At 43.0% G+C, this 21,172-nt stretch overlaps 1 protein-coding gene across 1 annotated transcript in view; it reads left to right on the top strand.

Annotated features, from left to right (window-relative positions):
- COX18 (cytochrome c oxidase assembly factor COX18) overlaps positions 1–20,435 on the top strand; it is a 39,968-nt gene extending 19,533 nt beyond the window's left edge. The window contains exons 3-7 of the mRNA XM_088448244.1: positions 8,839–8,939; positions 12,578–12,744; positions 14,272–14,393; positions 17,678–17,785; positions 20,191–20,435. Coding sequence (XP_088304370.1) covers positions 8,839–8,939; positions 12,578–12,744; positions 14,272–14,393; positions 17,678–17,785; positions 20,191–20,364 — 672 coding nt within the window. The 3' untranslated portion in view covers positions 20,365–20,435. The remainder of the gene's footprint in view (positions 1–8,838; positions 8,940–12,577; positions 12,745–14,271; positions 14,394–17,677; positions 17,786–20,190) is intronic.
- Positions 20,436–21,172: the final 737 nt, after the last annotated feature.

Raw genomic sequence — 21,172 nt, 5'->3', positions numbered from 1 at the left:
TCCTCTTTCTAGAAAACATTTCTGCTAATTTGTCACATGATTTTCAAAATCCTGGCTCCTTGTGCAGTTGCGTCTAATCCGCCCCATCTGACTCCAGGGGTATTATTGATCCAGGGGCGGTAATGTCCACTATCATAATGTAAGTAGAAACAACAAAGTTGCTATAATTCTATTGTTCTCCACAGATAGGGTGACATCCAAGGAATTCGTATATAAGTGGCTAACGTGCGAAGTGAAACGTAAATTCATATTATTCTGGTTTAAATAATTGGTAAACTGGTCCGCAGACTTGTGATCCCCATCCCAAATAAAAAACAAGTCATCTATATACCGGCCATAGTATACCAGGCTCGCCCCGGCATGCCCGCACCAAATGTGCTCCTCTTCAAAGGAGCCCATGTAGAGTTTGGCATAGCTCGGGGCGAACCTGGTACCCATGACCGTACCATGTGTCTGTAAATAATAAGTGGAATCAAACAAAAAATAATTGTGTGTTAATATAAACTTAACTTCCGGATATTACACAGATACTGAATGTTATAATTATATAAGGTGTGATATTTATGATGTTTTAAGATATATGAATAAATACTAATTGATACTTGTAAAACATAACCCTTACTGCATGAGTTAAAAGGGACTGGGGGAACATTTGACTTTGGACTATCCCAAAACTGTTTTGCAAGTTTCACCCCTTTCGCAAACACAGTTTGCTGTTCAAAGAAGTTGTGTTTTCCTGTGCTTTGTAAAAATGCTTAGTTTAAAAGTAGAGCAACGTGTTACTTTTACGGGGCAGATTGTATGTCACGTGCACGTGTGTTTGAGTCGTGAGGATGTCGAAGATTATGAACGTTTCAGAAGGCCTTGCACATCAAAAACAAATTAAAATGTGGAAAACAATTAGAGAATTGTTCAAATTGACTGTCGAATCAGCATCCGAATGATAGCAGAAATGGTAAACAGCGACAAAGAAACGGTTAGGAAAGTTTTGTTCTAAGATGGTTCCAAGGCGACTGCCGAGCAGAAAGAAAATCGAGAGCAAATTTGTACAGGTATTTTGGAACAAATTCAAGTGGATTTGCATTTTTTTAGATAAAGTTATTACCTGTGATGAAACATGGATTTTCGAGTACGAACCTAAGACAAAACGCTAGCGAATTGGGCCAGATTCTTGAATGTTAGGTCCTGTTTGGAGGAGAGATAGATAATAGTTACCTCCTGGAAAGCCAAGTAACTATTTATTTATTAACAGTTTCTTATATAACGCAACATATTCCGCTGCACTTTACGATTGGAAACATTAATAGAACAAAACTGGGTAATGACAGAGAGACATGGAGGTAAGAGGGCCCTGTTTGCAAGCTACAATCTATAGGGAAATATGCATTGATACACAAGGATTGGTATTGCATATTGGTCCAGCCAGATTGCAGAGGTTCTTGGGCTGTATGATCCAGTCACACAGGAATGTTGGCCTAGGGTTAGGAGTTTGTTAAAGTGAACAAAGGAAAATATGTGAGGACTGTAAGAAGCTATAATGGCTGTAATTAGATAGGGAAGATATGAGGGTTATGTGGGCAGACCTGGAATCTGATAAGCTTGTCTGAAGAGGTTAGTTTTCAGGGAACGCTTGAAGGTTTGGAGACTAGCGGAAAGTCTTATCGTGCATGGGAGGGCTTTCCACAGAGTGGGTGCAGCCCACAAAAAACCCTGTAACCGTGAATGGGAGCAAGAAATGCATGTGGCTAAGAGGCGCAGTGCGGAGATGTCGTGTTGGGAGATATTTTGAGATAAGTGTAGAGATGTATGTTGGTGTGGTTTGGTTAATATCCTTATGTGTAAGTAGAAGTATTTTATATTGAATATGGTAGAGAAACCGGTAACCAATGGAGGGATTGACAGAGCGGATCAGCAGACGATGAACGTTTGAGGAAGATCATCCTTGCAGCTGTATTCAAAGTGGATTGTATTGGCAAGAGTCTGTTTTTGGGAAGACCAGTAAGAAGACTATTGCAATACATAATGAGTGCATGGCAGCACAGACGGTGTAATGGTAGCATTACTGCCTCACAGCACTGAGGTCGTTGGTTCGATACCCACTACGGCCCTAACTGTGTGGAGTTTGTATATTCTCCCTGTGCTTGCGTGGGTTTCCCCCGGGTACTCCGGTTTCCTCCCACACTCCAAAAATATACTGGTAGGTTAATTGGCTCCTAACAAAATTACCCCTAGTGTGTGTATGTGTGTATGTGCGCATGTGGTAGGGAATATAGATTGTAAGCTCCACTGGGGCAGGGACGGATGTGAATGGCCGAATATTCTCTGTAAAGCGCTGCGGAATATGTGTGCGCTATATAAATAACTGGTAATAAATAAATAAATGGATTAGAGCTTTTGCAGTGTCTTGTGTAAGATGTGGTCAAATTTTGGATATTTTTTTTAGATGTATGTAACATGATTTTGAGACAGATTGAATGTGGGGAACAAATTACAGTTCAGAGTCAAGGATGACACCTACGCAGTGGCTTGTGGGGTGGGGTTGATTGTTGAGTTATCAACAGTGATAGAGATATCAGGTTGATAACCACTATTGGTCGGTGGAAATATAATGAAGACCAGGATATATTATAAAAAAAAAGTCACCATGACTTTTGATAGAAGAAAAAGTTTATTCACAGTAATCCATACATATAAGTGATGTTTCGTTCTGCTATGAGACCTACCTCAGGACGAGACAGCAAGCCAACACAAACAGTGGCCTACCGGGAAAGCTCCCTGGGGTTTGCTCTGACCAATTTCCGTTTTGACCACATCAAAACGTGTTTAAATAAGAAAATGCATGGATACAGATAATATCCCATGCATTTTCTTATTTAAACACGTTTTGATTTGTTTTTCAATTGGGAGTGCCGCCTCTCTTTTTTCTTATTATTGTGGTGCTGCAGGGCATCACGATAGGAAAAATCGCCTATATATACAGTACCAGTCAAAAGTTTGGACACACCTTCTCAATCATTGGTTTTTGTTTATTTAAATTATTTTCAACATAGTAGATTAATACTGAAGACATCAAAACTATGAAAGAACTCATATGGTATTATGTTGTAAACAAAAAAATGTTAAACAAATCAAAATATGTTTTATATTTTAGATTCCTCAAAGGAGCCCCCTTTTGCTTAGATGACAGCTTTGTACACTCTTGGCATTCTCTCAATCAGCTTCATGAGGTAGTCTCCTGGAATGGTTTTCCAACAGTTTTGAAGGAGTTCCCAGAGGTGCTGAGCACTTGTTGGCTGCTTTTCCTTCACTCTGCGGTTCAACTCATCCCAGACCAGCTCAATTGGGTTTAGGTCAGGTGATTGTGGAGGCCAGGTCATCTGACTCAGCACTCCATTACTTTCCTTCTTGGTCAAGTAACCCTTACATAGCCTGGAGGTGTGTTTAGGGTCATTGTGTTGTTGAAAAACAAATGATGGTCCCAGTAAGAGCAAACCAGATGGGATGGCATGGCGCTGCAGAATGCTGTGGTAGCCATTCTGGTTAAGTGTACCTTGAATTTTGAATAAATCATCAACAGTGTCACCAGCAAAGCACCCCCACACCATCACACCTCCTCCTCCATGATTCAGTGGGAACCATACATGCAGAAACCATCCGCTCACCTTCTCTGCTTCTCACGAAGACACGGCGGTTGGAACTAAAAATCTCAAATTTGGACTCATCAGACCAAAGTACAGGTTTTCACTGGTCTAATGTCCATTCCTTGTGTTTCTTGGCCAAACAATTCTCCTCTTGTTGTTCAACCTCAGTAGTGGCTTCATCGCAGCAAAACCACCATGAAGGCCTGATTCACGCAGTCTCCTCTGAACAGTTGATGTTGAGATTTGTCTGCTATTTGAACTCTGTGAAGACTTTATGTGGTCTCTAATCTGAGGTGCTGTTAAGTAGCGGTTTCTGAGGCTGGTAACTAATGAACTTATCCTCTGCAGCAGAGGTAACTTTTGGTCTTCCTTTCCTGGGGCGGTCCTCATGAGACGAGAAAAAGGAACTCCTGTATTTGAGGCACTGTATCAAATATATATTAAAAATTAACTTTTAATTGAATAAATCAAAAATCATATTTGAGAGATACCATATGCACAATGAAGACATGGATTTGATAAATTGTATAAGATGAATCTTGCATCTTCCCAGTGTTATTCTCATGCGTATCAACACTTTGGTATATTTTGCTGTTACTTCTAGGACCTCTTGATTGCACTAGCACTTTTGCACTTTGGGCCTGATTCAGACCCGCTCGCGAGCGCTGAGAGCCCGCAAGCGGGTCGATGGTGCCTTAATATGCATGCGCACGATGGAGGGAGCTCCGTCGTGCGCATGCGCGAGAACCGCATAGCGACAGCCAAGCTGTCGCTATGGGTCTCGCACCAAAGGGGGCGTGTTGTCAATGGTGAGTGACAGCACGCCCCCTTTGGTGGGCGTGCCGGGGCGTTGCTGCCCAGACGGAGGCGTTCCCATGGGAACGCCTTCCGTATGGAGCCGGCCCCACTTGGCTCTGATAGAGCCAAAAGCACTCCTGGGCTTGCGGCAGCGAGACCCTACCACAGGGTCTCGTCGCAAGCCCGATGGTCGTGATGGTCTTGACCATCGCGACCATCTTTTTGGGCGCTCGCATAAGCTGTGGGTGGTCACCCACAGCTATGCGAGCGGCCAGGAGGCCGCTCCATTTTTAGGTAGGAGGGCCCTGATTCAGAGCGAGCGCTTTTGTCAGAGCGTCCGGCTCTGGATCAGGCCCTTTATTCGTTGTTAATTTAAATGTCAATGGTATCTCTTAGACATATGTGAACTAATTTTTGCTGCTATTTCTAGGATATTCCCGATTGCACTAGCACTTTGATTGTTTGCTGCTAATTCAAATGTTAATGGTATCTCTCAAATATATGAATGATATGTGTATACACCGTCCTATTTTTCATATTAGGTGTGATTACATTCTAGTTTGTTTGATTCAAACATAATGACCATATGATTTATTCTTGTCCAATGATTTTTTAATTTATTCAATTAAAAGTTAATTTTTAATATATATTTGACACAGTGTGCCTCAAATGCAGGAGTTGCCTTTTTCTCTTTTCCTTTGTACTCAGTTTTTAACTCCCTGGGAGCACCTCTGTTAGATATAACAATTGCATCATGTGACTATATTTTCTACTATTTGGAGAACACATTGTTCGTATTTACTTGTGCTGCATTCCCCTTTTCCCATCATCCCCTGTCCCCATTTATGCGGTCCTCATGAGAGCCAGTTTCATCATAGCGCTTGTTTTTTTGCAACTGCACTTGAGGATACATTCACAGTTCTTGAAATTTTCCATTTTACACTTTGTTTACAACATAATTCCATATGTGTACTTTCATATTTTTGATGTTTTCAGTATTAATCTACCAAATTGAAAATAATTGAAATAAACATAAAACATTGAATGAGAAGATGTGTCCAAACTTTTGACTGGTACCGTGTGTGTGTGTATGTATGTATGTGTGTGTATGTATGTATGTGTATGTATATGTGTATATATATATATATATATATATATATATATATATGTGTGTGATACAAATTAGTGTAAGTGGCGCACAAGGCTCATATAATAAATGTGAAAGATAAAATAAAACCCAAGACAGGTTCAGCAGTATTATAGACACTCCATATTTAAGGTGGCTGCCAGACCTTCCAACACGTGATTTATTCAACAAAAACAGTAGGTTTACAAAAGATGGAGCGGCGCCTTCAGTGCATGAATACTATTAATCGTAGTAATAGTATATAATAATATTAGAACCCAGGGCCTGATTCAGAGCCGCTCGTTCGCTCCGAGCGATGTTCGCACATCTGCGCATGCATATGGGTCGTAATGTCGTAATGTGCATGCGTAAACCAGTCAGTGCGGTCGGAAATCGTGTGTTCGCAAAATAGCGAGTGCCTGCTAATTTGAGTGACAGGATGAGGCGTTTGTGGGTGGTAACAGGGGAAGGTGCTTGAAAACGGGGAGGGGAGATCCGAACGCAGGCGTGCCAAACGGTCAAAACGGGCGTTTTAAGGGTGTGCATAATTAACAAAGCAGCGTCATCGACCACGTCACTTGGTTGTCTCTTAGCCTGAACTGTTCGCATGATTGCGGTAGGAAAATCCAACCACAAGCACTGCGAGCAGTTCAGACGCCTTTCGATGTACTCGATTAATCTAATAAATAGCGGAGATGACGTAGGATGCGAGCGGCCAGGGGGCATCTTTACAAAATAGCGAGCGCATGTTTCGTTCGCTCGCTCAGACATACAGGCGTCAACAAAGAGCGAGCGTTCAATTTAAATAGCCGACCCCTTTTTCTGAACGAGCGAGCGCAAATAGCGTCCGGCTCTGAATAAGGCCCCCAGTCCATAAAGTCTGAAGATAAATCCTTGTGGAATTCTTCGTGTAATCGTCTCGATGTGGTCTCAGAAAAGACAGAAAAAAGTAAAACAAACATAGTGTAATCCAAAAATATAAATGAACACATAAATTCCAAAGTGTTAGCATGCAATAGTAGTGAATACGGACATAAGTATGTGCTAGAAACACTTCACACGTGTTTAAATCAAGTACTCCAGCACCCAAGATAAAAAATGGCCCTGTACCAGCTGTAGATTATTAGGTATCAATATATAAAGGATCTTTTCCTCTCAGCCCTTTTTCAAATCCAGAAGACGAATCCGCATATACATATGGAAACAGTAAAGAAAAAAGAGCCTCCAATAGTGTAGTAAGTTTAAAAAAAACACATACACTTTAATAAAAAACAATAAAGACTCGTACAATGTAACAAGGTAAAAAGCACTTATCTGTCCAGTATTATGGAAGTATAACAGGAAAGCCTTCTCAACGCGTTTCGTCCCACTGTAGTCTCTGGGGACTGCTTCAGGAGTGGATACAGTAAATACAGCAAGTCAGCCCATGTGTGTGTGTGTGTGTGTGTATATATATATATATATATATATATATATAGTGTTCCCTCTAGCTCCGGAGCTAGAGAGGGCATGTCCATGCGCGCGCCCGAGAAGGGGGCGTGTCTATAAGATGCGTCCCCTTTTCGTCACTCTTGGGGGCGTGCCCGGCACTTACGGACACGCCGGGCAGCCCCCAAGCCCTGCAGACAGGGAGAATAGATGCCGGGCGCATGCGCCAGGCGTCTATTCTCCGGCGGTGACCGGGTCACCGCACATTTCTTCACCCGCGGGACACTGCGACCCGTGGGTGAAGACGGTTCCCGCAGGCTGTTAGGGCAGGGCGCTTTTTGCCCTCCAGAAAGAGGGCAGGGCGCCGCGCTCCGCTAAAACAGCCTAGCGGGAACGCTATACCCACACACACCCCACCCCCTCCCCATGGCCAAAAGTTTTGAGAATGACACAAGTATTGGTTTTCACAAAGTTTGCTGCTTCTGTGTTCTTACCTTTTTGTCAGATGTTACTATGGTATACTGAAGTAAAATTACAAGCATTTCGTACGTGTCAAAGGCTTTTATTGGCAATTACATTAAGTTTATGCAAAGAGTCAATATTTGCAGTGTTGACCCTTCTTTTTCAAGACCCCTGCAATTCGCCCTGGTATGCTGTCAATCAACTTCTGGGCCACATACTTACTGATGGCCGCCCATTCTTGCCTAATCAATGCTTGGAGTTTGTCAGAATATGTGGGTTTTTGTTTGTCCACCCGCCTCCTGAGGATTGACCACAAGTGCTCAATGGGATTAAGGTCTGGGGAGTTTCCTGGCCATGGACTCAAATTTTCGATGTTTTGTTCCCCGAGCCACTTAGTTATCACTTTTGTCTTATGGCAAGGTGCTCCATCATGCTGGAAAATGCATTGATATGCCAACAGTAAAACATCCTGAGACCATTCATGTGTGGAGTTGCTTCTCAGCCAAGGGAGTGGGCTCACTCACAATTTTGTATAAGAACACAGCCATGAATACAAAATGGTACCAAGAAATCCTCCAAGAACAACTTCTCCCAAACATCAAAGAACAGTTTGGTGATGAACAATGCATTTTCCAGCATGATTGAGCACCTTGCCATAAGGCAAAAGTGATAACTAAGTGGCTCGGGGAACAAAACATCAAAATTTTGGGTCCATGGCCAGGAAACTCCCCAGATCTTAATCCCATTGAGAACTTGTTGTCAATCCTCAAGAGATGGGTGGACAAACAAAAACCCACATATTCTGACAAACTCCAAGCATTGATTAGACAAGAATGGGCAGCCATCAGTCAGTATGTGGCCCAGAAGTTGATTGACAGCATGCCAGGGTGAATTGCAGAGGTCTTGAAAAAGAAGGGTCAACACTGCAAATATTGACTCTTTGCATAAACTTAATGTAATTGTCAATAAAAGCCTTTGACACTTATGAAATGCTTGTCATTTTACTTCAGTATACCGTAGTAACATCTGACAGAAAGGTCTAAATACACTGAAGCAGAAACCTTTGTGAAAACCAATACTTGTCATTCTCAAAACTTTTGGCCATGGCTGTATATGCTTAATGATTCCACAATGTCTGTGTTTGTCAGGTATTTGTATAGTGATGGAGGGTCCTGTCAGAGCCTGGGGTACAATCTGCACTTTGACTCTTTAACAGCCTATCCCAGGAAAGATATTGCAACTGTATGTTGCAAACCTAAATAGGGAAAATAGACAACATATTTAATATGCGTAATGTTTTACTAATGACTGTGTTTTGTAATGCTATAATACAATGCATCCGCATGTCTGTTTCTTTAAAGCCTCTGCATTGTTTTCAGCTAGGTGGAGAATTTACAGACAGAAATCCATAACTTAGCCAAGCAGCTGCGATATGAAGTGTCTGTGTATGGGAAGCAGCATGGCTGGAATGAGAAGGTTGCCAAGTAAGTTATTCATAATTACATTTGTGAGACTTGTAGATCTGTCTGTGCTTTTCTGATATGTAATGCTAAGTGAGTATTATGTAGGTTGGCATAGTGTATCCTGGGTAAATTTGCTCTGCATTTGACCAGACCAGTGTGTGCACATTTATACACCATGCAGATTTGCATGACTCTGCCACTTATGCCCGCTTGCGTCTGTATAGGCAGTACAGGGACATTCTAACTTGGTAAAATACACCCAGGGTTAGTCACAAAATATCACAAGATAATTATCATTGTATCAAGCGAGACTGTAGCTTTATGTTGCTATTACTCTTTATGGTTGAAGAATAGTTAATTGCACCAAATGTTACCATATAGTACAGAAAGATGAAAGTCAGGGTATGGAGAACCTGAATGACACTAGGTTCTGCTGCTTCCCATCTTACCTAGGGCATAGGGTGGGGAGTGAGAGACCGGTGTCCACAGTGACCCTTGGAAACAACAGTCAAATATCGTCCCCCTGTAGCAGCCGTTTATTTCTACTATCTATTGTCTTGCTTGAAAAAGCATAGGACAGCAAATGAGAGGACTACTGGGCTGCAGGCGATAGGAGTGTGAAGATAAAGATAGGCATAAAGCATATAATGATATTCATTAAAAATATTGAGTGGCTTCGTTTTATTGGTTTTGTGCTGTTCCAAGGTTTAGAAGATACCATTAGCGATATCTGTATACTTTCCAGTGTAGGTTAATACCATAGTAGACATTTATATTCGGTAAAGTGCAAGGAGTGTAAAAAAATTTTTTAGCAGCAAACAGTCTAAAAATATGCAATGTTCAGTTATAACAACAGCAATAATTCATAAAGTGCAGCCATCTTGTTTATGTAAACCATCAACAAGGTGGAATAATACACTGTGTAAGCATGTCATTTTAATCTATGAGTAGAAAATGTATAGTATTGACAGTTTATACCTCATGCAAATAAGCCCTTAGTCAGATGGCCACTCAATGTAACACTACTGACAGTAAATACCTCATGCAGAGCAGCCTATTGTAAATGTTGCAATCTGCATATAAGATGCAGTGCGCATGCGTGAACCAGTCCATGCGATCGCCCCTTGTACATAGACTCCTCGCTAGAATGAGTGACAGGACGAGCCATTTGTGGGTGGTGACAAGGGTTGGTCAATGGAAACGGGGGTGTGGTGGTGTGAACGCAGGCGTGTCTGTGCGTCTTAATGCCGTTTCAGAGGTGTGCATAATTAAGATACAGCGTTATAATACACGTCATATGCCTGAATTACACACTGAAGCACTCGCAGTGCTTGCGGCAATGTATGGTCTGCAACAAGTGCTGCGTACGGGTCTGATGGTACTCAATGTTACAGATTTGTTGAATACACTTCCTGGAGATGACGTATATTACTATGGGAAAGTGGACGTCTTACGACGGGCTGTTGGGCATCTACATACACACCATGATTGCGCGCCAAGGCATAGTGGGCGTGCTAATGTCTTGCCGTGTGATCGCAGGATTTGCATACTTTGACAGCTGTGTGCGAACGCATCTAGTGAGCGGGTCTGAATCGGGCCCCTAGTTCAAACCTATGAATATAAAGTATATAGGGCCTGATTCAGAGCCGGTCGCTATTTGCGCTCGCTTGTCCAGAAAATAGGGGTGGCTATTCAAATGAACTGTTCGCTGTTTGCGGTCTGTTCACGCCTCTAGGTCTGAACGAGCGAACAAAACTTGCGTTCGTTTTTTGGGAAACTACGCCCCCTGGCCGCTCGCATCCTACGTCATGTCCGCTATTTATTAGATTAATCGAGTACATCGAACAGGGTATGAACTGCTCGCTATTCTTGTGGTTGGTTTTTGCTACCACAATTTTGCGAGCAGTTCTGGCTCTAAAATAACCCAGTGACGTGGTCAATGACGCTGCTGTTTTAAATATGCACACCCATAAAACGCCCGTTTTGACCTTTAAGCACGCCTGCGATCGGATCTCCACTCCCCGTTTTCAAGCACCTTCCCCTGTTACCACCCACATACGCCTCATCCTGTCACTCAAATTAGCAGGCATTCGCTATTTTGCGAGCACATGAATTTCGGCCGCACTGACTGGTTCGCGCATGCGTATAACGATCCGTACGCATGCGCAGTTGGGCAAACATCGCTCGGAGCGAACGAGCTGCCGCTTTCGAGTGGCTCTGAATCAGGCCCATAGTGCTGACAGCAATACCTCATGCAGATTTAGCCGTTGATCAGATGGCTAATCCATATTAAATGATTTTTTTTTTGTTATATGTATTTTTGTCAGAAATGTTTTATGTCTCTCTTATATATCACCACCCCATGAGGAATGATTCCTCATACCCTTCTTATATTTCATTCACACCTTCTACCTTTTGTCTCAGATGTCTGTTCTGTAAGTCATTTTTATGTATATATCCTTTGCTAATTAATAAAGGTTATGTTTTATGCAACAGAATTTAGCTATAAAGGGCTCTATAATACATTCCTTTGTAGGTCTCCTTCCTTTGTAACTACGGTTTGTTTACTCTCAATAGCACCACCACCACTCCCAGATGTACCCGATCGCTGAGTAGAGGATTTTTGTGGAAATAGCACCTTTGATTAAAAAAATTGTTCTTTGAATTATAGTAGCATTACCTGTGCGGTGGACTTTTTTCCTTTTCCCATATTCGTCCCTTTAATTTTATATGCATTCTAAGGTAGGCCAAGTACAATAAGTAGGAGTCTTTGTGCAATTGGGAACAGATGCTGATGGGGGATAAGGAGCATATACTGGGTCTGGTGTGAAGAGTGACGCCCCGGGAATAACCTGGGTCGTCCCCCTAAGTGTGAAAGGGGTATCCAGGCTTTAACCTGTGATCGGTGTCCTGGGACCGAGCCGGGTAGAAGCTGGGAATTTAGGTCTGAAAGTGGTTTGACTGAGTGGTATGAAATACCAATGGACAGGATGCCGATGGTTCAAATCCCGACAGGGGAACAGTAAGTAATGTTCCCCTGTCCTACTTACCCCCTAACCCTCCTTTCCTGCACCCTTACACTAACCCTCCATAACCCGCACCCTAACCCTCCCGGTAAGTGCCTAAACTTAACCCTCCCCTCTTAGTGCCTAACCCTAACCCCCCCCGGAGGTGCCTGAACCTATCTTGATCTCTGTGAGCATAATAATGCAAATCTTGTAATCCTGGCCTCGCCCTGCTTCATAATGCTGCAATCAACATCACCACGTCCACCACACCCAAGCCTGGAGACATCTCCCCGTTCCTCTCCTGTGAAAGAATGGGGGAGATATGTCGGCAGTGCATACTCTGCCAGATGTGGCCGACCAATTATCAGCTCTATCGTACATGCTGTACAATTGTGTACCTCGGTCACAGCAATACACTGTTGAATTTTTTGGCCCAATCAGATGATTATGTGCCGTTCAATCCAATAATTAAACAGTGTATGCCAGCATTAGTTATAAAGGAGTAATAATTGTTTTGTATACTGAAATGTTGTATATGACGAGGTAGAAATAATTGTTAGGCCCAAGCATGAATGCTGTGAGCCATTAAGAGTATGGACCATAAAAAGCTTTGGCAGACAGTTTGTTATTATATTTTTCTTTTCAATCCAGGTTTCATTTCCGTAAAAACTTGAAGAGGATTATAAATGAGCTTTATGTGCGAGACAATATTCATCCATTTAAGGCCAGCCTAATTATGTGGATACAAATTCCAATGTGGATATTTATTTCTCTGGCTTTGAGGAATTTCAGCTTTAATACAAGTGGCTCAACCTCAGGTACCTTTTATATACCTATGAGATGATGCACTGTGATGTAAAATGAAATTGTAACTTATTAGTAAATAAGTTTTATAACTATATAATGACTGTACACGTATTCTCTCCCTCTGGTTTCTGTTCCCCCTCACCTCCCTTTAACTTTGCCTCACACCCCCTAATCTCTCAGCCACTTGCTTTGTCCAAATCATCTCTATATACACCCCTCTTTACATTCAGCACTCCACCCCTATCAGACTGTGGGGTCTATTTACTAAGCTTTGTTAGGAGATAAGGTACCAGCCGATCAGCTCCTAACTGTCATTTTTCAAACACAGCCTGTGACATGACAGTTAGGAGCTGATTGGCTGGTACCTTACCTCCGTTCGCTTTACCTCATATCAAAGCTTAGTAAATAGACCCCTGTGTCTGCTGTCAGCTGTTCTCATGATTATTCAGAGGCTTGGGCCAGTCACTTTTGATTGGCTGACTCATTGATTATGTCAGGAAAATTGCCTCAGATCATTGGGGTGGGTACTCTGAACACTGTATAGGCTCAGTTACATCTCTCCTACACTTATTTTAGTCACAAGAGGGATTAACCTCTGCACTGCTGTCCTGTACCACAAATATACTGTATACTACACACACACTCTAATATGCTATATTTTCCGTTAATAAAAGCCATCATAAAGACACACACACCTCATGCTCACAAAAGTTAACATTTAGGTCTTTCAAGAGAATTGTTTTTTAATTTTTTTATTAATTGTATTTTTGGATTCTTTTTTACTAACAACAAACTGTGTACTAGCTCATAGAAACCAATTTACCATGAGCTTTGATCCTGTGCAAGTTAGACAGTGAACGCAAGTCTAGGATGTAGACCGAGGTATCAGCATAAATTTCGGTTTAAATATAATACAATTAATATTATATATATATATATATTGTATATACCATTGCATCCACTAGGTGGAGTTTTTACTCTATACCTTCAGCAGTTCCCCAAGTATTCCTGCTCTGGCTGTCTTTATGCAGGCAGCCTGCTTTTATAGAAACAAAGAAATTATTAGCCATTAAGGATTCCAGTAACAACGAAAAGTAATAAGTAAGAATGTTGAATTGTAATGTTGACCTGTCACTATACATGCAAAAGTTAATGACTGGTAAATAGCTAAGATTTTATTTATTATTATTTATTACCAGTTATTTATATAGCGCAAACATATTCCTCAGCGCTTTACTGAGAATATTTGCCCATTCACAGCCCCAGTGGAGCTTATATACCATATTCCCTACCACTTGCACACATACATACACACTAGGGTTAAATTAGTTTTTTTAGGAGAGGGGGTTAATTTACCAGTATATTTTTGGATTGTGGGAAGAAACCAGAGTACCCGGAGGAAACCCATGCATGCACTGGGAGAATATACACATTAATGGGGACTGTTACATTATTTGATGACTCTTATTGTTTTTTTTTCTTTAACGATGTCATGCCAATTATGTAGACAGAAATGTACAACTGTATATGTGTTTCAGGGGAAGCAGTCTACAGGCAGCTACAGGAGGGTGGCGCACTATGGTTTTCTGACCTCGCAATGCCAGATCATACTTGGGTTCTTCCAGTGTATTTGGGCTTGATCAACTTGCTGCTAGTAGAGGTAAGTACATTGTTGCTTTATTTATTATAGCTATGATCTCCCATATCAGTATTCTCAAAAAGTCATTAGTGTGTATTTTCGCAGTGCAGACTTGAAATACAGCATAACATGTATTTTGGAGTGAACTTTGCAGACACGAGAGTAAAGCAAATATTTATACACGTGGATATTATATAAATAATAAGAATAGGAGGTTTGTCTATATATCCAACTTGTGTATTTAAAGTACAATTTTCTTAATTATTATATATTTTCTTGATGAAGAATATTCATTAAGAACACCCTGCTGTACTGTTGAATAAGAAAGGGTATCTGTTATGTAGAGTTTGAAATTCATACATCACTAGTTCAGCCTAACTAAAATGTAAATGCCATTTAAAGTATGGATTTACACTGTGATAATACAGACACACACTGTCCCCTTTGCCTTAAGCTAGCCATGCAGTGCATTAGATCAGCCCACAGGAACAGGAGAGAAGCTGACAGTCCAATAGTTGGGAGTTTGTCTGTACATTAGAGGTGATCTCCATTCATAGCCTTAAGATGACTGACCTACGGTCGGGTGGATCGGGCAGGTTAGAAAACCAACCTAAGCAATCCACATGGGTACTGAGACGTTTTCAGTCAATGAATGATCATCGTTCAGGACCATTCTGCAGACTGAACAATAATCATTCAAACCAATCATGTAGTTGGCTGGTTTGCACAAATTTGTGCAATGTACAGTGGCCCTGATTCAGAGTCGGACGCTCTGACAGAGCGCTCGCTCTGAATCAGGGCGTTTTTTTTTTTTTTTTTTTTATGGAGCGGCCTCCTGGCCGCTCGCATTGCTGTGGGTTGCCACCCACAGCTAATGCGAGTGGCCAAGATGATGGTCGCGATGGTCTTGACCATCACGACCATCAGGCTTGCGACGAGACCCTTGTGGTAGGGTCTCGTGGCCGCAAGCCCCAGAGAGCTTTCGACTCAAACAGAGCCGAAAGCTCTCCCACTGACATCACATGTGATGTCAGTGGGGCCGCCCCCAGTCGGTAGGCGTTCTCATGGGAATCTCTGTCTGGGAAGCCACCCCCCCTGCCCGCCCAACAAAGGGGGCGTGCTGTCACTCAACATCGACAGCACGCCCCCTTTGGTGCGAGACCCGGAGCGACGGATTGCCCGTCGCTATCCGGGTCTCGCGCATGCGCACGCCGGAGCCAGCTCCGTTGTGCGCATGCGCTCTGGGCCACCTTCGACCCAGTTACGAGCTCTCAGCGCTTGCGACCGGGTCTGAATCAGGCCCAGTATGAGCAGCTTTAGGTTGGTGCCTGCAAATGAAATGCTGGCATGCTGTCTTTTCTAGCATCGCCCTCCTTTACCTGATGCTCATGCCACCCTGTACATAATGGAAGCAGGGCTGGGTAAAACTGTTTTTTTCCTGGACTGCCTGCCACGCACATAGGAAGCCCAGGGAGAAGATCTTTATACTACACTGCTTCATTTATCTACACTTTGGTCCTTATTCAGAGTTGGACACGATTTGCTCAAACGTAAAATGCTTTTGGGGGAAAAAACACATTTTGGTGCCTATGCAGAGTTGGCGACAGATATAAGATAAGAGCAACTTTTCATAGGTAGCAAATTGCACCTCCCTCCATATAGAAATAACATGACCAGATGCGCCAGAATTACAACATCAGGTGTGGCTTCACTGTGAGTGCAAAGGGTGGTCAAAAACGGAATACATACGAATTCTTGTGACCGGCGGTTCAAATCCCGACAGCGGCAGGCTGACACAGCTGAAAATCCTGATCGTTCCCAGGTAAGTATCAACTAACCTAACCCCCCTAACCCTAACCTTCCCCCCCAGTGCCTAACCCTAATACCCCCTTCCCCGCCGCCTAAACCTAAGTCCCCCCCCCCCCCCCCCGGGGGAGCCTAACCCTCCCTCCCCCTAACCTAACCCTAAGTCCCCTCAGGCGCCGGTCTTCCAGCATCGGTAAAATGGCAGGCGTCTAGCATTAGATGCCTGTCATTTGACCCTCACCGGGATAAAGCAGTCGGAAGCCGGCTGTCGGGCTTACGTCCACCGGCTTCCCGATTGCATACCGTCAAAAACACAGCACAGAATTAATACGTTACAGTAATTGGCTAGAGAATGTAGATCGTAAGTACCCAAGTCGAGTTGCGTGTTAAAAAGCAAATCTACAATTTTAACTGTTAACACTAATAAACATGTTAGTAGGTTTTCCTTTCCTAAATTGAACAGCAAATATCCTTTATTTTTTAAAACGAGTGTACAGTATAATGCAATTCGTTATTAGATTGCACCAGTTGTACTATATTTGCATGATTGGTTGTGTTTTAGCTGCACTTGACGAATCGGCTAGCAACTTGCACCAGGAGTCGAGTACCCACACGGCATCCCACTACAAACACAACTTTGCTGTACTTTGGCAATGTGTACATACTCCCTCCAACTCCCGTCCTGGCTCCCCATGGTGCAGGGAGTTATTAGTGAAAAATGCTGGCAAGTCGATGTGAATTGATGTTAATGTGCACTGAAAAAAGCAACAAGTTTACGTCCAACTCCTGCATGAGGTCCCTTGTGAACACTGAAAGTTTTTACTAATGATACAAGTAATCTGAACTCCTCAGTGTAACAGTATAGACATTCAGAGTCTGCCAGATAATGTACAGTACACAAGGTGGCAGTAGCTGATAGGTATGTACCAAATATACAAGATTATTCCTAATAGTTGCACTGCCCACTACGGTAATTTGTTATGCAAATTGATTAATCTAAAACAGGGGTTGGCAATTAGCGGCCCTCCAGCTGTTGATGAACTACACATCCCAGCATGCCTTTCAACAGTTTTAGCATGGCCAAATTGTAAAACAGTGGCATGGCATGCTTTCCAAATGTGCACCTATATTTCCACCAGAATGAAGAAAATATGATTGGGATTGGCAAATCAGGGATTTTTAACATGAAAAATTTCCCAGACGGATTGGCGATCATTGATGGCCGCTGTTTGGCATTTCTGACCGGTGGATTGACTGTTCCAGTCGCACCGGGGAAATGGCATGTGGATGTATGGGGCTCTTTAGATTAAATTCTAAACACTCCTTCTACTTGAACATGTACACTGCTCACAATTTACCAAATTAGATGTTGATATCTCTTTGTTTGGATACCTACTGTTTAGACTAACATTATTTTTAAATGATTTATTGAATTCCAGTAACTTTGCTAAGTTCACCTATGTTCCTTTCTAAATATAACTTTTTTCACTTCCAAACAGTTGTTTGCATTACGGAAAGCTAAAATGTCTAGATTTCAGAAATACATAACCAACATTATTCGTGGAGTTTCTGTTATTATGATCCCTATCGCTGCCAGTGTTCCCTCAGTAAGTACCTGAGTATTGTGTCCATGCTTTCTATATTTATTAAATTGTCAGTGTTCTCCCCACGCTATATTTCCATGCCGTTCAGTGCTGTTACGCGGCCAAAAGTCGTTCTGTGCTAAAATTCAGTGCAGCACAAATTATTGGCCATGTCACAGTGCAGCTCTCTGCTTGGAGCCGCCCCCGCTGGAAGTACAGTACTGTGCAAAAGTTTTACAGGGGGGTAAGGGGTTGAGGTGGAGGGGTTGCCTGGCATCCTACAGTACTGTGCAAAAGTTTTAGGCAGGTGTGGAAGAATGCTGCAAAGTAAGAATGCTTTCACAAATAGAAGTGTTATTAGTTTATTTTTAGAAATTAATAAATGCAAAGTGAATGAACAGAAGAGAAATTTAAATCAAATCAATATTTGGTGTGACCACCCTTTGCTTTCAAAACAGCATCAAATCTTCTAGGTACACTTGCACACTAAGGCTCAGAACTGGCAGAAACCAGCGGGACCCAGATCCACACATCTATTGTTCGAAGAAGTCTGGCCAGAAGTGGTCTTAATGGAAGATTTGCGTCCAAAAGCCATATCTTTGACATGGAAACAAGGCCAAGTGACTCAACTATGCACGAAAACATAGGAACTGGGGTGCAGAAAAATGGCAGCAGGTGCTCTGGACTAATGATTCAAATGTTGAAATATTTGGCTGTAAGAGAAGGCAGTTTGTTGTCTGCAGGTAACAGTGAAGCATGGTGGAGGTTCCTTGCAAGTTTGGGGCTGCATTTCAGCAAATGGAGTTGCGGATTTGGTCAGGATTAATGGTGTCCTCAATGCTGAGAAATACAGGCAGGTGCTTATCCATCATGCAATACCATCAGGGTGGCGTCTGATTGGCTCCAAATGTATTCTGCAGCAGGACAGCGACCCCAAACATACAGGCAATCTTCAGTGTAAAGAATAACAGGGAGTCCTTAATGTGATGATATGGCCCCTATAGAGCCCTAATCTCAACATCATCGAGTCTGTCTGGGATTACATGAAGAGATAGAAGGATTTGAGCAAGCCTATATCCACAGAAGATCTGTGGTTTTGTTCTCCAAGATGTTTGGAACAACCTCCCTGCCGAGTTCCTTCAAAAACTGTGTGCAAGTGTACCAAGAAGAATTGATGCTGTTTTGAAGACAAAGGGTGGTCACACCAAATATTGATTTGATTTAGATTTCTCTTCTGTTCATTCACTTTGTATTTTGTTAATTGGTAAAAATAAACTTATAACACTTCTATTTTTGAAAGCATTCTTACTTTGCAGGATTCTTCCACACCTGCCTTACTTTGCAGCATTCTTCCACACCTGCCTTTGCACAGTACTGTAGGATGCCAGGCAACCCCTCCACCTCAACCCCTTGCCCCCCTGTCGGAAGGAAAATGCCTGCTGTCACCTCGATACCCAACCCACCCTGCATGCATTGCAGATTCTCCTTTCTGGTGCCCTCCAAACAGTAAGTGAGATTGGGGGGAGGGGGGGTGGACAATGGGATGCTGCATTATTTGCTGTGATAGGGTTTGGTCAGCCCCCAGTCTGCCCTAACCTACACCCCGAGATACAGTCAATATCCCGGCAGCCACGATGCCCGCGCTGATATTACCTGCGCCGGAATCCTGACGCCTCTCACAATACTGATGCTAGCCTCCCGACCGCAGGGGAAGTGAAGGTAAGTAGCGTGGTGGGGGAGAGGGTTAGGTTTAGGGCTTAGGCTAGGGAAAGGGGGATGGTTAGCATAACGAACAACAAGTGTCGGTATGCTAGCCCTTTTGGGATACCAGTGTCAGGATCCCGACTGCCGGCATCCCTTACCCAACCCCACCACCCCAATCCTCGGCTGCTTCATAATGCTGCCCTGCAAAAACAAATTCTGGGGAGAGCACTGAATGCTGTGGGGAATATAAGTAATAATATGACTGAGTTGTGTTTGCTCTATTGTACCTCAACATGTCTGTATTTAGGTAATTTTTTATAGCCAAGATAGAATCCGGTGAATATTCATTTTAATTTGGTAACTTTCTTTTTCATATTACTATTGAGAAAGCAGTAAGCAGCATTATGTAACTCTTACACAAGAAAAGTGGATTTAATCCGTCATATCTGCCTCCAACAAAGGGGGAAGATGCACTAAGCTTTGGGGAGTGATAAATTACCAACCAATCAGTTTCTAACTGTCAATTTCCAGGCTATGTTTGAAGTTAGGAGTTGATTGGTTGGTACTTTATCACTCTCCACTTTATTACTCTACAAGGCTTAGTGCATCCCTGTAATACCTTCCCATGTTTGAGCACAAGAAATATGTTAATATAAAGGTGCAATACCTTTAATATTCCTAATTTGTATTTTTCTCTTTACCGATTCCTTTCTTGTTTCCTGCAGTGCATGGCACTCTACTGGGCTTCCTCCAGTACTGTCGGCCTAGTTCATAATCTTCTCCTCCGATCTCCAACGGTACGCCGTCTCTTCCGGCTTCCACGCACCAAGTTTGACTCTGACACTCCTTACACAGATCTGCTATCTGCATTTGTGGCAAAATACATACAGAAGAAATAATCTAATTTTACTAGTTCAATCATTTGTGTACAAAAATATACCTTTTAAAAATGTGTCGTTTCATCAACTCTTTTATTTCTTTTTTGTTATTTTCGATGCTCAAAATAGTATTGCGTAATCGATTATTATAAGGATCAGGACACAAATTATATAGAATGACATGAAGCAGATGGTATAAATGGTCCTGCCACCTAACCCCTTCACTGCTCAAACAGAGCCGAAAGCTCTCCAACTGACATCACTTGTGATGTCAGCGGGGCCGCCCCCAGACGGTAGGCGTTCTCATGGGAACGCCTCCGTCTGGGCAGCCTGCCCACCAAAGGGGGCGTGCTGTCACTCAACATCGACAGCACGCCCCCTTTGGTGCGAGACCCGGAGCGTCAGATTGCCCGTCGCTATCCGGGTCTCGTGCATGTGCACGACGGAGCCGGCTCCATCGTGCGCATGCGTTCTGGGCCACCATCGACCCGGTTGCGAGCGCTCAGCGCTTGCGACCGGGTCTGAATCAGGCCCTCTGTTCTCAACTCAGAATCAGATCCAAACTCTCATATTCAATTGGGTGCGAGGTTTAGCAAGATAAAAAACCTTGCGCCCAATTTTGGACTACCGCGGGTATGCGCGCTCCCGATACCTGCCGGTATCCAATTAAAAAGAGTGGTCGTGGGGCTCCCGGTGGCCTTCCCTCCATCATTTCACTGGGGAGGGGGGCTGCTGGGAAATGTAGTTTTCCCAGCGCACGTTACGGGGGGGATACACTTACATTGGGGGGGGGGGGCACACACTCATGCACACACAACTTTTCCTAAAG

This window comes from Taudactylus pleione, unplaced genomic scaffold (genome assembly GCF_031769625.1).
Source record: "Taudactylus pleione unplaced genomic scaffold, aTauple2 ptg000454l, whole genome shotgun sequence".
In the NCBI taxonomy this organism is placed as follows: Eukaryota; Metazoa; Chordata; class Amphibia; order Anura; family Myobatrachidae; genus Taudactylus; species Taudactylus pleione.
Note: the sequence above shows the minus strand (reverse complement) of the source record. Positions and strands in the feature narration are given on the sequence as shown.